The sequence below is a fragment of the Bacillus rossius genome, chromosome 16 (genome assembly GCF_032445375.1).
Source record: "Bacillus rossius redtenbacheri isolate Brsri chromosome 16, Brsri_v3, whole genome shotgun sequence".
Classification (NCBI taxonomy): Eukaryota; Metazoa; Arthropoda; class Insecta; order Phasmatodea; family Bacillidae; genus Bacillus; species Bacillus rossius.
Window position 1 is genome coordinate 16,821,259 of NC_086343.1, and position 18,220 is coordinate 16,839,478.

The 18,220-nt window shown below is 41.1% G+C and overlaps 1 protein-coding gene across 1 annotated transcript in view; it reads left to right on the forward strand.

The window, feature by feature from the left end:
* LOC134540210 (uncharacterized) overlaps window positions 1-18,220 on the forward strand; it is a 175,800-nt gene that overhangs the window by 133,592 nt on the left and 23,988 nt on the right. Inside the window, exon 8 of the mRNA XM_063382799.1 lies at window positions 16,672-17,133. Within this exon, the coding sequence (XP_063238869.1) occupies window positions 16,672-17,133 (462 nt within the window). The remainder of the gene's footprint in view (window positions 1-16,671; window positions 17,134-18,220) is intronic.

Consider the following 18,220-nt stretch of genomic DNA (forward strand, 5'->3'; position numbering starts at 1 on the left):
CAAACCGTATTAGAAATTTTAACCTGGGCTGGCGACTTCTATACAGTATATATATTCAAAGCATATGCTCATGTAGTAATCAAACGCTTGCAGATTCTTCCCTTACTAACACCCCCCCCCCCCCACTCACACACACACTCACACACACACACACACACACACATATATATATATATATAAAGAAAACTGCTAGTACCATTCGGCGTCACATTAATTACGCGTGGTAAGAGTTGACGCACCCGTGTACGACTTTCTTGACCAGGGACGAGAGTTCATTAAAAAAAAAATCCCCCCTCCCCCTTTTACACTCCTATTCGAGCTTGACTTTTTCAAAGCTTAGAGGTGCACAGTTGTGGCTGAAAAGATCATTCGTTTGGCTGCATTTCAGTGCGAAATGGCAACGTGCAGAAGTACAAGTGTTGTAATTAATTTTTTTTTCCTTCAAAATCAAGACCAGTGAATGTGGGAGATGGCTTTAATTCTTATATGTATAGAACTTGGGGAAAGTACCAAAGGCCAGATTTTCCCGGTTGACAAAAGTTTTCATTGAAGTTATGATTTTCTGATTTGCGAAAATTTTCAGTAGGAGACACTAAAAATCATGTTAAAATTATCTCTGAAACGTTTCAGGTTCCTCCCTACTTAAAAAGCGGCACATACCTGCAAATATTTGTATGTATTACATTTGATCATTATACAATACATAATCGCCATGTGGCACAATAAAAAAACCCGCAATAATTGTAATTCGATGGTCTTGAAAAAGTTCTAAAAAGGGAAATTAGTCGTAAGTATTCCAAGTTTACATGTAGATTAAAATAGTAATTACCACAGTAAATGAACTTGACCGCATAAATCCAGAACTGTAGAAGCTGTCAGTGAAGTGTCGTTTGATATTCTTCAGAAACTTCCGGGCAGCCGAAGATTCACTAGAATTGAGTCAGTGCCGAATAGTTCCGAACATAATCGAAGTTCATCGTTCGCTCGTGCTACTTCACGGTCAGAATTTTAAAGACCATTTTGCGAAATTTTATACATTTTAACAGTTTCAGTGTGTTTTAATGTCACTGAACTAAACCAACGAACATTTCACAGAGTTACGATCACCAAGATTAGCGAAAACCTACCAGTTAAGAACTCATTTCTGCGAGAATTTTCGTTTATGTATGCAACATATCTAATCCACCTTTTACTTTTACAACAGAAAAAAAATAAAAGAGAATATGCGTGAACGCGGGCTTTTTCTTCTTGTTCTGGATACTCGGGGGTTCATGAATGGTAGGTTTTCCTTTATCACAGTCCGCACGAAATGTTCCTTCGTGGCGTACGGGGGCTTCAGCGAGTATTTGGCCTCGGCGATCACCGTGCAGCCAGAACAAGCGCCGAGTTCGGGCTTCGCGCACGACGTGTTCACGAAAGTTCAAAAAGCTCCGTAGAGAGCCGTGCCTGTTACTAGAACGTGACCGAGAAGGAGAGCGGGGAGGTAAGTACCGCACAGCAGCAGCTACACCGCTGCAGCCAATTTTTTTTCTTCTTCTTTAATTAACAGCGGGGATTGGAAAACTGCAAGTTTCCGCTCCGCGTGTTGCGCGGCGTTGCGAATCCCCGGGACAAACCGGAACGTAGCCGAGGCTTGAAATGGCGTCCTGCCGTCGCTGTGATCCCGTTCAAACTCCCCTCGGGTCGTTGATTCAGTCCATCCCATGAACGAGCGCACTTGTTTGGTGGATCCACAGTAATTCTAGGCTGCTAGGGAAAAGGAAGTATGTCACAAAATAGGGTTAAGGGGCCCGCGCCCGCCTCGTCAGAGGTGTACGTGTGTTGGCGAGGCGGGATGATAAGCGCGACGCTCGCCGGTGCTTCTAGCGCGGTATCGCCTCTGGACTGGCGCGCTGTCTTCTCGTCGTGCACAGGACAACTGTGAAACTTGAGCGGTGACCGCAACATTATATGGCGGAGAAATGAAGATAGGTCCAATGCAAGGCCCTTAAATGCTTTCAAAAATCTGTACCGGTTGTTCTACGCCTAAAAATTACCCTGAAAACACGCTTTTTAGCCATTGTAACTCTTCTAAAAATACTGTTAAAAAAACTTAATCTGAAATCGAAAGTACTTTTCAGACCTCGGAGAGCTTTTAAATGCTTTTCGTAAGCAGACCCCACTGGGATATCTTGAGTAGTTTTGAAATCGCGTTTTTCCTGCAGTTCTTAACACCGTGTGTGTGTCCGGATAGGCGGAGCCCTTAAAGGCTCCCCAGGTTCTGTTTCTGTATTTATTTTTTAAACTGCATTTTTATAACATCGACAAGAGCTAAAACGCGTTTTTTCCAGAATAATTTGAATACGTAATACTCCCGGTAATGATTCTTCAAAGCACTCAAGGGCCTTAACATTTATCCGCCATATAATGCGGATCTCATAGTTGTCCTCTGTGCGCCAGTCCACAGCTTTGCCTTAGAGGCGATACCGCGCTAGAAGCACCAGTGAGCTTTGCACTTACCATCCTGCCTCACACTGATGATACACCCGTGAACTGGTTTGCAAACAGACAGCGCCTGCTCACGTGGTCTTGGAATCAACCAGATTTTACTGCGTAACATTTGGTTTTAATATAATGTCACCATATTTTCCATCCCTAAAGGAAAAATATTGTAAGTCAAATGACTTGTAATCATTTTCCCTTACAGCTTAGAATTATTTTCATGGTTCCCTCAGACAGGGAAAATTCAAGAATTTGAAAATTTTATCAAAACCTGAAAAACACCGGGAAATCGACAAAGTATAATTTATTTATCAAAGTGATTTGTTTTAATACTAACGTGTTAATTTTCTGTCGTAAATAAAATGAGTGTATTAATTATAACTATTAAGTAAATTATTTAATCCAAAATATTATGAAATCTTTGAAGTTTTATGCTAGGATAATCTACATAAAAATATGCGTTTTTTACCATTTTTCAGAATTCACTCCCTAATATAATGAAATGCGAAGCGATAGTATTTTATCAAGATTAAATACATATCCGGATACACTAAAACAGGAAATAAAGAAATAGGCACTTCTTATAAACAATCTATGTAAGCAATAAAATGTCAGGTTTATATAAATGTACAACTTTACTTAACAATATTTGCACGAGCGGGTGGTAAACTGTAAATACTATTTGAATTTTTTTCCCTATTTATTTTATATCAACTATGGTTCATCAATAGTGGATTTATGAGACACAATGGCTTTATTTGTGTTATAACATTATGGTGTTTATGAAACAAGCGTGTTAACAATAAATACGCCTCATTCAGTTATTGATAATCGCCATAAATTAAGTAGTAAACATTCTAAAATATTGTTTGGAAAGTAATTCTGTGAGATAAAAGAAATAATCGTTGCACGGAATTAATTTCACGTTCGTGATACGTGACGCAGCTAGCCGAGTTTTGTTCTCGTCGTTGCCAGTTGCTGCACGCGCTTGCCCCAGGTGTGTCGGTAGCTCCGAACAGTAAACTGCGACCCGGGCGGTAAATAAAATCGTGACAAGGATATTTGCGAGCTCGTAGAAATGGGTGGCGCCATCTGCGGGAGGAAGTATACTGCGCCATTTCTTCCGACCCTTTACTTGTTTTATTTTGTAACGGTTATAAAAAAAAACAGGAGCGTGACGTCTCGAACGTGTGTTCGACATTGTCCCCGTTAATAAAGGTTAGTTTAGATGTTTACGAGTCGGTTCCACACTTTTTAAGGTCGTGGTTCAATGAACTTTGCAAGAACTCGAGCATGCAACTGACAGTGTTAACAGCTCTCAACTCGGTCACAAAACAGTACAACTTGAAATTGTAAAATTGTAGAAAAATATCGGTGGTTTTTTTTTTATATAGTTCCTGTTGAGTGAAAATGTTGGTGATTTTATTTGAAAGTGGTATGTACTTGCTTTCACTGTTCGAAAGTTTTAAACAAGCGAGAACTTGAAGCGTGTAGTAAAAAATAATACCCTCTGCATTTTTCAAAAGTTTACGGTACACTTTGCTTCAATATACGCATGGAAGCCGGAAAAGCGAGAAGTTGAAAGTTGATATTTTGCTTCTTGCACTTAAAGCGTGTATTTAAAAACGTAATTTTAAAACATTTTTTTTTTTGTCTAGCACTTATTTTTTGGTGGTTTTTCTTGAATTGTGTATTACATACCCGGCCGTATTGTGGGTGCACAATCTAAAAACATAAGCGAGTGCATGGCATGACATCGCTCACGACCTGTGCTGTATCTGTTCACAATTTAATTTCAGGCAATGTAATTACGATGAAACCGACGTCTTTTGGAGGTGTTAGTAAATGACTTTATTGACTACCTCATGATTATCCCGTGGCATTTGACCAGCAGTTTGTGATCACAATTTTTCAACATATAAATTAATTTTGTATATGTAAAATTAGTAGATAATTTCTAACTATGAATTTTTTGTTTTGTTTTTTACAGTTATCACTAATTACATTTTCTAAGTAATTGAAATATTTTTTTAAAGCATTACTACTGAAAAATTGTAATATCCTGACAATTTCTTACCACAATATGATTGACAAATTAAAAACCGCTCTCAAGTACCGCCCAAATTTTCACCCTATACTCTTTTCTCTTGCGTTGTTGCGCCATGCGTCCGTAACGGAAATAAAATATATGTATTTCCCTTCTGTGCTCACGACAGTCCTATGCGATATTGTGAATCAGTAATATAGAGAACATGGTGGTCAAATCTTGTGAACCCAGTCTCCGTCCATCCGTTATCCGTTCGTCCGTCACGTGACCTGCAACCAGTCGCAGGGTCCGAAGAAAAATTTCATCCGTCGCCTCGTCAAAGATTTGGCAGACTCACACTTTTGACGGACGGACGGATGGATGGATTATATCTATGGTTTTAGTTGCGGAAGTCACTTGTTACTAGAACCTTTGAATATATATACTGTATAGAAGTCGCGAGTAGATAGGATTTACTATACGTTTTTCAGGAGCGTATGATGAGCAGCTTGGGAACTTCACCGCTGCAGGGCGCTGCCGTAACGCCCTGTATCGTCTTAGTTGTTATTTACACGTTGGAGCGCAGCACTGTCGCCCGCTGTCATTCCCCGCACCCCCCACCAATAATTCACTTCAGCTCAAGGTCGTTCAACAGGAGGGGGAAGGGGTGTTTGAAGAGTTCGACACTTGTCCGCTAGGGACCACCACAAGTCGATGCTCTAGAGATGGTGGCGATTGCGGCGGTGAATTAACCAACTACCTCAAACCCTATTAGAAATTTTAACCTGGGCTGGCTACTTCTATACAGTATATATATTCAAAGCTAGAACACAGGCCTGTGTTGTTTGTTGCTAGGCCGTTCAGATGTTTTGTCTAACAACATTGCGGTTGTTAAAACTCCTTCCCAAACAATTCAATCACGACTCTTTTAATTTTTCCGGGAGGATATGCTAATACAGTAGGTACAAAAACGTGACATAAATAGTTCAAATAAGTCTGAGCGAAAAAAAAAAAAAGCTCATTGTTGGTAGCATTTGAAAGGGCCCGCCTAGACGAGGGTGTATGTGTGTTAGTGATGCGGGATGAAAAGCGCGACGCTCGCTGGTGCTTCTAGCGCGGTGTCGCCTCTGGACTGGCGCGCAGTCTTCTCGTCGTGCATACAACTAAGGAATTTGGGCTGTGACCGTAACATTGCATGGCCGAGAAATGGAGATAAAGGTGTAATGCGAGTCCCTAAAGTGCTTTCAAGAATCTCTACTAGTTGTTTCATGCCTAAAAGTTACTCTGAAAAAAAACTTCTTTTTAGCCATTTTAAATCTCCTTCTATATATACAATTTAAAAACTTAATGCGGGAAGAAAACTACTTATCGGCCCTCATCGAACTCTTAAATGCTTGTCGGATATCTTGTAGTTTTCAAACGGCGTTGTTTTTTTTTTATTTATTTTTTCCTGAAGCTCTGCGCAACGTGTGTGCGTGTGTGTGTCCGGGTAGGCGGGGCCCCTTAATTGGGAAAATATTTGTACGGGCGTGTGAAGCCATTGTTGTAAATCGCTTTGGCTGACTGGCGGAGGCGACGGGCTGTTGTTGCAACGGCGCGCCGGTTGCAGCGCTCGGCGGGGAAAGCTTGGGGCCGGTCGCTGCACCGCGAAGGGGAGTAGGCCGGAGGAAACGGAAGTGGCGTTAGTTGGTTATCTCCGGCATGATGGGGCATTGTCTCTCTACCTCTGCCCGCTTCTCGCCCGGGGTTGCGGCGCCCGACCTGCCCGTCAACCGTCGTGACGGGAGCAGGGAAGCCTACAACTCACGTAGCTTCGGTTCCCTGCAAGAATTTCCGAAGATTTCCGAAGTTTTGCGTCTTGGTATTAACGCCACTTCAGCCGCTATATCAGAAGTTTCCAATGAAAACAAGCATGTTGTTACTGACCTAACCTAGCCTAACCATTCGATTTTTTTTTAATTTCAATTTTTGAGAGAAATCCGAAGTTGCACGAACGTGGTAGGGAACCGAAACTACGTGAGTTGTAGGCTACCGTGGCGGGAGCAGGGTGTCCACAAGGAAAAAAAAAATATTTCGTACCAACTTAGGCGAGAAGAAAGTACTAGATTTGAAAAAAAAACGTACTAAATTATAATTTGTTATGGTTTTAACAATTTAAGGAAGTTATTATGACATTGCAATGCTTGAACTTAAAAACATCACACCACACACACACATTCCATAGTTTTTTTAAAAATAATTAACGCTTAATAATAAAACATATTGGAGTTACTGTGATATTATTATATTAAAGAAAAAAAAGTACTAGATCTAGTACTAAAGTACTAACTGTGGACACCCTGGACGGGAGCTGACCTCAAGACTTCCCTGAATAACAGCAGGGCGGGTCCGTAATGAATGTCACGAGAGGGCCAGATTAAATTTTCTGATGCAATTTTAGCACATCTAGAATTGAAATATTTAGTACATTGTATGTGTGTTCAAAAAAAAAGCCGTATTATTTATAACACCGCATTAAAATAATAACTACTTTACTAAGTTTGGAAAACTACGGGAATCAGGGGAAAAAAATATATATTCCGCTTTGCGGACCCAAGTGTGGCAACGTGCACCTGTATATATTTTTAACTTTTTGCCAACATCAGGGTATGTAATAAGTGTAATGGTGTGCCACAATAAACTTTTTGGTTGTGAAACTATCCCGTAATAAATTTTGTAAAATTTACTTTCATAAAAAAATATAATCTCAACTTTAAAATTTACTATCTAGGGAAATTGTGTTGGAACAAACATGGCGTCCAATATGTTTTAACATTTTGTGGTTTCTCTAAAGCATTACGAACGCGGCGCCATCTTTTAAGTTATTTTCTAACTAAAAGTTACAGTTCATGAAATACATTTAAACTAAAGTGACCTGAAAATTTTTTTAATACAAATATTATAACACTCTAAGTACAGCTGTTCCTACAAACATACCTTAAACTTCATTGAGCATATTCAACATGGCGTCGAATATATGCAGGCTAACAATTTATTATGTCTCTACAGTATGATGAACGCTGCGCCGTCTCTGCACGTTAACTAAGGCTGATCGAAATTGTAATACGTTTTTTTAAGGTTGACATTACTTACTTTTATGGCGTTAAATTATAAAAAATTCTTGAAAAGTTTTAAATGGTTTAGTTTGGCACACCAATACGTTTAGTGCATCCACAGATGGCACCACCGTTTTTACACTTTTTCCGTTCCATTCACGAAATTACTCCTACGAAATGCCGCATACCAAGAGCTAAGATGTTTACACATCAAAAACCTTTTATAAACAAATGTGGTTATTTTATGAATTCATTTGAAATGTAAAAAAAAAAAAATGGGGGTTGTCTGTAAAGTTGTTTTACGGACGATAATTTTACGTGATAACGTCATAAGAAAACAATGATGAAAAATTACTTATTGATACATTGTTAATTAAAATTTGATAACTTGTGATTTTTTTTTAAATTGGCGTGGAGCTAGATGAAAATACATGTAATTAAATACGAATCAATACACTTAATTAAATTCATCCATCTTTTGATTTTTTTTTCAACTTTTGCTAGTTTAATGTGAATTATTTGTTTAAAAATAATTATGAGCAATTTTTTTTAGAAATAAACTTTAATCAAATTAATGTTAATGAAGTGTTAATTTAAAACGATGATTTGAAATCATAAATCAAATCCATGAAACTGATACTTTTGAAAAGCCCGCCAAAACCTGCGGAACGTGACAATGTCATGCTTTTTTTCGTGCGTGCAGCCGGCGTTTATCAATTTATAAGACGTTATCGCGTCAACAAAAAAAAAACATAATTTTAGAAGCAGAATTACTTGGGACAGTGGCGTAGCCAGGATTTGTGTATGGGGAGTGTTAAGAAGCATGCGCCCCCCCCCCCCCCCCCCCCTCTGTATTAAAGCGGTGGGTCCGGGGTCCTCCCGGGAAAATTTGGATTTTAAGGTGTAAAATAGTGCTATTTTAGCAGTTTTCGGTACTTAAAATTTGAATATTGTAATGGTAAAATTTTTATTAATTTTAATATGAAATTTGTTTGAGTGATGAATAAGAAATTAATTAAATATTTGGTGCTAAGGGGGGGGGGGGGGTAACCCCCTAACACCCCCCCCCCCCCCTCCTGGCTACGCCCCTGACTTGGGATACAACTTTGAACAAATAGGAAGAGTCTCGACGGGCGCAGCCTGGTTTGCGGGTAGGTAGGTAGGTGGGCAGGTGTGTTTCTTTTGTCGGAGCCGGCTGAGCGCTGATCGGTGTGCAGCGGAGCGGACAGGAAACCCGAGACCACAATGCACCACGTGCCTGTCCCCCCGCGTCCCATGTACAGTTCGCGCCAAAATGCTGCGCAGTAGAACTTTTCTTTCTTCTAGAGCCCATCATTGAAACGTATTTTTTTGCCTGTTGACCGAAAACTTAAAGATGCACATTTGAAGCGTAGATGTGGCAAAGATTTTATCGCGTTTTATCATTTATTAAACTATCGCAAAGTGAAAGATAATGACTCTTTTAAATTGTAGGGTTGGTGATGTTCTGTGAATTTCGTGCATCTTAACGTCAAGCGATTTTCGTGTTTTTTTTTAACGCTCTTTGTGTAGTTTTATATCCCGGCCTGAATAAAAGTGTGCATGTACAGATGCTTGAAAAGACGTGTTTATTGGGACACTTAGCGCGACGATTTGTCATTGTGGCATTTTTCTTTTACAAGACGGTAAACACAGCTGATCAAACTGAAGAAATAATTACTGCAATCTAGAGGTAACATGGTAACCCACTAACCAGAAGTTCGTTTCCACGTGTCTGAATATTTGGCAGTTCAGTTGAAAACGCCCAAGAGATTAAGGGGATTAAGCCTCGCCATCTGGCACCTCCTGGCAGTTCCAAATATTTTGATACGGCTTGCAATAAAGCTAAAAAAAAATTTATTCGTCATGGCACAGGACTTAAGCTTTGGCTACTTGCTGTAGTCAACACATGTGAACTGGTGTGATTTATCATGAGAAGCCTAAGATGTACATCAAGTTCTGTCCCGGCCCGAACACGCCCGAATATTCACCTTCGGCCAACCTCGGGATTTGTTTTTTTTTTCCGCGGAAAAATTAATTCAAATATTAAAAGTGGCCGGTTAGGGTAGCTACATTAAAACACTTTAAAACACTATGGACGGTTAGTTAGGTTAGTATAGCTACATTAAAATAAACAGAGAAATATAAATATATATAAATAAACCCGAGGTTGGCCGAAGGTGAATATTCGGGCATGTTCGGGCAGGGACAGAGCTTGATTAACATCTTAGGCTTACCGATTATCATGACAGTTGTAATCGTCCGCGTGAAATCCTCTTGACGCAGCAAGAGCCTGTTAGTAAATACGTGGTTGAAATGAGGTATAGGGGATCTGGGAGATATCTTTTAAGCCTTTACATGCCAAAAACTGGGTTGAATTGTTCAAAATTAGAATTATAACAAAAAATTAAATTAAAAAATCCAAGATGGTGGGACCTAAATTACCTTCAAGGATTAAATATTATTTCATAGCGGTAAAAAGTCAGTAACCTTTTACAGATCGAAAATGACGTTTGGTAAATATTCGGCGAGAATTTGTGACCCAAAAAAAATATCAAGGTAGTTGTCTGAATAAATTGTTGGGAAATCCTTCAAATATTAGTGATACAGAAGAATATGTTAACTCGGCGTGTGAAACAGCCATAACCTCAATCTATAATGTAGTTCGTCTAGTCGGACGTTGAGTAAGGCCAGGTTTATAAACTTCGCAAAAACGCAACGTATGCATCGACCAACTTTCAACTTCCTGCGTTTCGACTCGAGATTTCGCTTCCGTATTTGAAATGGCGTTCAGAAATTTTTTAAATACCCAGACGTGGAAACGATAATGTTTTAATTATATACATCACGTTTATTAAACTTTCACACAGTGACAGAAAGTAATACTTTTAAAAACAATTATTGACAGTTTCATATGTTTTCACGATCAGTACAGTAATTTCCGAAAGAAGCCATGGGGAAGGAATTTGTTTACTGGGCCGTTATTCCAAAGCACAAAAATAAGGGTTTAGTTGTTGAGTATGCTACTCCTGTACCCTAAACCGTATTCCTAGGGCACGATAGGACGAGGCCAGTTCCTTATTTTTAAGGAACAAATTCAGGTGTTCTATCCATTGCTGGACTGTTGCCCTGATTCCGCGCATGCGCAAAGCTCACTTTTTTTATTTTTTTTTATTTAGTTCAGATGGCAGACCTGCTTCTGGCGTCATTAACTCGAACATTTTTGTGATCATCGGGTGACGTACCAAGCGTGTTGGTGTGCCAAAAGAAACCTTACGATAGCGAAACTATGCTAAAATACATTTTGTACACTAATGATCATATCAAGAAATAATAGCAAATTAAAAAAAAGTACTTGAAAATTATAAAGGCAGTTCTATTTTCGTGCGATGGTGCTGTTATCTCTAATATGTTTTTCCCCGTAACAATTGTATCAATGGTTTCTAACGTCCGCTAGAATGCGTTGGAACAAGTTTATAGCCTCGCGCAGGGCACCGTTTATTAAAACTGTTGCCGATTTGCTCCCATAAGGGCTCCGCCTACCCGGGCACACACGCGGTGCGCAGTGCTTCAGGAAAAAACTACGCGATTTCAAAACTACTCAAGATATCCGAGTGGGGTCTGCTTACGAAAAACATTTAAGAGTTCGCTGATGGCCGAAAAGTACTTTTCATTTCGGATTAAGTTTTTAAACAGTTTTTTTTAGAAGAGTTAAAATGGCTTAAACGCATGTTTTCAGAGTAATTTTTAGGCGTAAAACCACCAGTACAGATTCTTGAAAGCACTTAAGGGACTTGCATTACACCTTTACCTTCATTTCTCCGCCATGCAATGTTACGGTCACCGCTCAAATTTCACAGTTGTCCTGTGACGACGAGAAGACTGCGCGCCAGTCCAGAGGAGACACCGCGCTGGAAGCACCAGCGAGCGTCGCGCTTATCATCCCGCCTCGCCAACACACATACACCTTTGACGAGGCGGGGGAGGGGCCCATATTGAGATTCTATTTGGACGCGTCCTGGAACACGGCCCGCTAGTTGATGTTACGGTCGTGTCCCAAACAAGGTAGTGCTTATTCGCCACCTCGCCCGAGCGTCTTGGAATATACCCGGCCCCGTTGCTGGGCAGACCCTCGCAGTGGTTTGTGAGCGGCCAGGGATCGGAACAGTCGCGACAGTCATCGCCCCGGGGTCGCTGGGGCGGGGCATGTGTCGGCGCGCGTGGAAATAGAACTGGCCCCCACGTGGCCGTGTCTGCGCGCGAGACACCGCGTGAGGGAGTCCTAGCTCTGGCCACACGCACACACACGTGACGCGACACTCCGCATTTCCCTTACGTCATTTCTTTTTTTCACATTCTCGAAATCATGGTCGTGGTACTCCTTCAAAGAATTGGTTGTCTGTAAAGTCGGTGTACGGACGAAAGTTTAACGTGACAAACGTCATAACAAAACATTGTTGAAATGATTGCATACTTTTATGAATAAAATTGAATCATTTTTTATTGAATTATCACTATTTTGTATGGATACAAAGAAGGAGTGAAATGAAATCTACAATTTAACTGATAAATTTACTTTTATTTGCACTCATTAATTCAAATATGTTCATTACTTTAACGAAGAGATTATTTTAACTATAACTTTTATACATGTTTACTGTTTAACTTCTTCCAATCTGTGTTATTCTGTTAAGGATAGGACGATGATAGGAAAAGTAGGAAACGAACGGGAGTGTTTCAAGTTTAACGTGCCTCGAAAAATTCAAATCGATGGTTCCAATCGATTGGAAGAGAGATAGATGCGGCGCAAGCGTACAATGAGCGTAACGGGACACTTTCGTGCGTGCAGCCGGCGTTCATCCATTTATTAGACGTTGTCACATCAAAAAGATGGATTATACCGGGTGTCCATAAAAGAATGTCCCAGTTTGAATGGTATATTATAACAGTTTAATCTACAACAATTAACAACAAATCATATATCAAATTGAAGGTAAACTTAACATTTTATTACAAATGTGAGGCGTGTGTCGCCCTTAGCTCCCTCGTGGTTTAAGGGTGGTATTCCAAGACGTTCAGGTGAGGTAGCGAATAAGCACTGCCTTGTCGGGACACAACCGTAACCTAACTCGCGAATCGTATACCAGAATGTGTCCAAACAGAATCCCAGAAAGGGAAAAGAGAACGGCAAACTTTTTTTTTTTATAAACGGTGCCCTGCGCGAAGCTAGAAACTGGTTTCAACGCGTTCTAGCGGACGTTTCGCAAACCATCGATGCATTTGCTTTGGGCAAAAATGCTAGAGATAGCAGCAGCACCATCGCACAAAAATAGTAGCGTCTTTTAGAATTTTCTCAAGTTATTTTTATGTTGCAATTATTTCTTATGGCCATTAAAGGATAGTTTCACTGTCATAAAGTTTCATGTGCACACCAACAGGCTTGGTACGTCCCCCGATAACAATAAATGACTATTTACGATTTCATGGCGCCAGACGCCATCCAAACTAAATCAACGAAAAAGTGAGCTCTGCGCATGCGCGTAATTTGGGCAATAGAACGGCAATTTGATAAGGACACAAAAATCTGTTTCCTATAGGGATTGGCCGTATCCTATCGTGCACTGGGAATGCTGTTAGGGCAAAGGTGTTGGCATACTCAGCACCTAAACCCTTCGTGTTGTGTCTCGGAACACCGGACATAAGAGCGCGTAAGCCCAACCAGACGGACACCTCAATCGAATTTCGCGGTTGGAGTAAACGGGTGGCGTCCTAGTGTGTACACACAACTTTTCAAACCCTGAGGACTAGAACATTACCATGGCCATGACTGTAAACGTGATCTGGGCTTGTTACAGATTGTAAGCGTTTCCTGCGAGTTTTAGCAATATACTTGAAATTTTCGTTCTATCAAGGTAAACAAAAAAAAAACCTTGAAATTAAATGGGACCCCCGGGGAATTCTCCCCCCCCCCCCCCCCAATCCACCACCAGATTAGATGACCCAGGGATTTAAAAAAAAATTCAACCTTTTGCGAGATTTCGTACACTTTCACGATTTAAGTGGTTTTTAAATGTTGCTGACCTAACCTGATATATAACCTGTCTTTAATTTTAGTTAAGACGTGCCGAAACATATCCTCCCGGAAAATAAATTTAAAAAAACTAATTTTTGCGAATTTTTTTTTACTTACTACACCTAACCTCCCCTTTTCGTTTGAGAAGGGGGGGGTGGTGGGGGGAAATAACTAATCCGTAGATGCATGAACGTGGATTATTAAGGGGGCCTGACTCGAGGTCTGTGAGTATGTGGTGTTGTTTTCCCAAAGTCGCCGCACGCAGCCACGACGTGACGTCACGCAGCGCAGCCAGCCGCAGTATTTTTTTTTCTCCCCCCTCCCATGCGTGACTCGGCGGAAACCCGTGGAGCCCACGGGCTCGGTCGATAGAGCGCGGGGCTTTTCGTGGAACTGGCAGACGATGTGCCCCAGGGTGGCGACAGGGCCGGGAATTTTCGAAGGAGCGGTTGGCAGTAATACCTTTTTTAAAACATTTTCTCATGCGTTGTGGCTGCCTGGGAAGCTGGGCTAGGTTGACGAATGAAGTCGCCCCCGCCCCTTGGTGGAGGGGGGGGGGTGCATGAGCCCCTGGCTAATAATAACCCAGGTGTGCCCAACACGACTAATGCGGGCCGCAAGGCCCAACTCTTCTTATCCTCTTGTTGAGTAGTTTCTTGCTTGCTTTAATGCATGATAATCGATCCCCGCATGACCCGGCCCAGGGTTTTACCTGGGTCACTTTAGTTAACTTTTAGGCTAGGCAATTAAAAGGGGCGTCAGTCATGGCGCCAATCGCAGCCATAGCTGGCCAATAAACCCCAAATAAGCACGCTGTGCACGCGCCCTTGTTCTGCATGGTTAATACCCCACACTGTATAGGCTTCGGCCTGAGACACACTTAGGTCCTCCCCCCCCCCCCCCTTCCTTACACAAAAAGATTAATTTATGTTAGGAAAAAAAAATTAATCTTATGCGTAGGTTTTATTTTTGAGTTGTTTTGTCACACTAAAATCTCGGTTATCAGTCGACTTTTAGAAGTCTAACGTTTACACGTAGAAATTTAAGCAATGATTTTGCCTGATAAATTAATAAATGACATTTTATATTTTGGATTTTATATAATTGTTTTTAATGCTTTTTCCTTGGGTCAGTTGGATAATTTTTGGTAAAACAAGTCATAAGTACGTATATATTAATGTTACTTCATGAAACGCAATTGTCAAGTTTGTATGATCTACATGCTTACAATTAAAAATGTGTGCAAACCGGCATTAAATGTAGACTTCTACGCAATTCTTGCCGCTTTGTATAAGGCATGTTGGCTTTGTTGGGCTAGATGTGGGAGGAAATGCCCACTGTAAAGTATTATTTACAATAATCTTTCCAAATGAAGGTCTCTGTAACCTTATGAAGCTGAGTTGCTGCCATTTTCACATTCTGTCAACTCAAGTTTTTTTAATGAAAACTTCTATGGGGTTTGGATAGGGAGTAAATTCATGTAAGTCGTCATAGTCATGGTCACGTGACGTGTTAACGATAACTCTATATCTGTTCCTATTAGTATAACTTATTCTGCTGTTAAAGTTTAAGTGCACGATTACTGTGCAGTAAAAATTGAGTATAAAATATATTAGTATTCTCATATAGATATATAGTTCGAATAACGAAGAAAACGGAGTCTTTGTAGCAATATAACCTAAAAATTAAGAACATCATTATTTATTTTTTTAATGCCTACCTTTACTATGCAATGCGTATTTTATAGTAATTTTGGAGTTATTTTACTATCGTGTTAAAACAAATTTGTTGTGTGATAATATTTTTTTCGTAAATTTTTGCGAAAATGTTTTCACTTCTGTCGGCAGTCCTCATGACTGCTTTGAAATTTATTTATATTTATTTATTTATTTATTTATTTATTTAAATCCTATAAGGGAAGGGTTCGGAACCATGGAAACCCCCCCCCCCCTCCATGGTTACGTCCCCGGAGGCAAGCACTGGAGACCCGCGGACAGTTTGTCAGTGGTGGCGCTAATCTTTGTGGTGCCATGGGCTATGGACGTAACTAGAAAAAGGGGTGGAAAATGGGGGGTGGGGGGTAAGCAAACCGGGGAAAAAAACCTTTTTCGTCGTGAATTTTTCATGACTAAATTCCCTCCACGGAATTCTTGCGCTGCCTGATACTTAAAAACGTTTGACTGTGTTAGTCTTGTGCTGTCGTCGTTGTATGTATTGTCCATAATTACCCGTTTAGGTTTCATCGTTGGGGGTCCATCTGTTCGCTGTGTTGTCCAGGGTCTCTTTAATTTTGCACTCTTGAACTGTTTACCCCATGACAAAACGGTTCAAAACTGCAATGGCGTATGTCCAAAGAATAATTATCGTATTAAAATCAAAATTCCACCGTCGCATGAATCATTTAAAGAACGTGCCTACGGCGATCGAATTTTGCAGGTGCTCCATAAACCAGTCTTGAGAGCTACAGGCGAGACACTCTGGAAGTGTAATGTTTTTTTTTTATAAAGGAGGGAGAAGAGATGGGAAGTTTTTGTACCGTAGCAATTTATTATTATCGTTTGATAAATGGAAATCGCACATTTGAGTTTTTATCTGTTGACAGTATCATTACAATTGTAGCCATTCCCAAAAATAAATACATTTTATATAAATCGGTTTTTTTTATTTATAGCAGGCAGTCAATATTAACTTCAAGTATTCCATTAAATTTTCTGCCATGCTTTAAGAAGCCAAATTTTAAAAAAAAAATTCGAAAAAGTTTGGACGAAATTTGCTTCTTTTCAGTTTCTGTCGTTGTACCTCTTAAGGGGGTGCGTTCTTTTCAGTGTTTCTTGCAGATGGGAAGACCGATTTAAGATTTTTTTTTTTTTTTTGGACTTGCGCCATTGCAGTTTACGCGCATGCAATGACGTTAAATGTTAAAAAAGGACGGCAGTGAACGGTGTTCTGACGGCGCGGTGACCTGTGTGGTTCCCCAGGAGACCTCGAGGCGGTGACCGAGAGCCTGGTGCAGCTGTCCAAGGAGCAGGGCTCGACGGACAACATCAGCGTGATCGTGGTGTTCCTGACCGACCCCGCCGCGCTGCTGGATGACCGCCGCCTGAACGCAGCAGCCCGAGCCGCCATGGACGCCCAGAAGACCGGCCTCCTGCTGGACCTGGAGGGCTGCGCGCGCGGGCAGAACGGCCCGGAGCGCCTCTTCCCCTCGCCGGGGACCAACGGCAAGCGGGAGCACGAGGACCACGCAGGCGGCTACGACGACTACGACGACGACGATGACCTGGGCCCGGAGACTGACGTGGACGCGGTCGACGACGTGCTGCTGTCGCCGGCCATTGCCGCCGCCAAGAAGCTGCTGGTCGAGAAGCGGGGAGGAGGAGTCGGGGACGAGGGGGAGGCCGCGCCTCGCGGGGACACGCCCACCCCGCCCGCAGACCGAGGTACGCGACACGCCCCCGTCGGCTCCCCCGTGCACGTCGTTTGTTTGGGAGCAAGGTCCGTGGCTAGCTTTCAGGCAAAGAAAAATATTAGATGTTCTTGAGCATTTTGGGCAAATTTTTAAGTCCGTTAAGGCCATTTTTGGCCATTTTGTTTTGTCATTTGTGATGATTTGCCCCCCCCCTCCTCCCCCTACAAATTCTGCCCCCTCCCCCCCCCCCCCCTTTACAAACTTTCATATGGGCACCCTTGGTTGGGAGTGAAACCACGTTTCTGCCATCTGTGGCGGTTGACCGGGAAAACGAAAGTTCACGAAGCCGAAGGGAAAACTTTATAGCATCAACTGCTAATGAATGTTAGCAATATATATAGTATTTTAATTAAAATTCCACAGTCGAAAAATCAGCTCAAATAATCGGGGTTCAGTATTTTTGAAGTCTTTTTCACAGGTCACAAAAAATCCCGAAATGCAAGGGGAAAATCATTAAAGTGCATGACTGACCTACGTGAGCATGCACAACAGTGTGTAGAGCATCTGGGAAAAACCACTGAATTTGAAAACTGATCATCAGATCCTATCAGTTTATTTTTACGAAAAGCATTTAGGAGTATTCTGAATTTTCAGATTAATATTTACGCGTGAAATTCTCTGTACATGTTTCCTTGAAAGAACTTCAAGGGACTTGCAACACACTTTTGTCTTAATTTCCCCACAATTTTATGGTTGCTGCTCAAAAATCATAGTTTCCCTATGTACAACGAGAACACTTGTGTGCCAGTCCACAAACATGCACTTAGTTATTCCAAACTAGATGTACCAGCAAGCATTGCAATTATCATCCCATCTCTCTAACTCTAAAATCCCTGGCTAGGGAGTCCCCGTAAGTATGTCACAAAATATTATTTAAAAAAAAGTTAAATTAGTGGCATTCACTTCAAAACTATTTTAATTTCTTGAAGTAATATCCACCAATATTCATGCACTCATCCCATCTTTTTATCAGTGCTCCAACACCAGCTGCATAAAATTCTTTCTAATCAATATGAATTGGATATTATGAAGCTGAATGATGCTGCCATCTATTAACA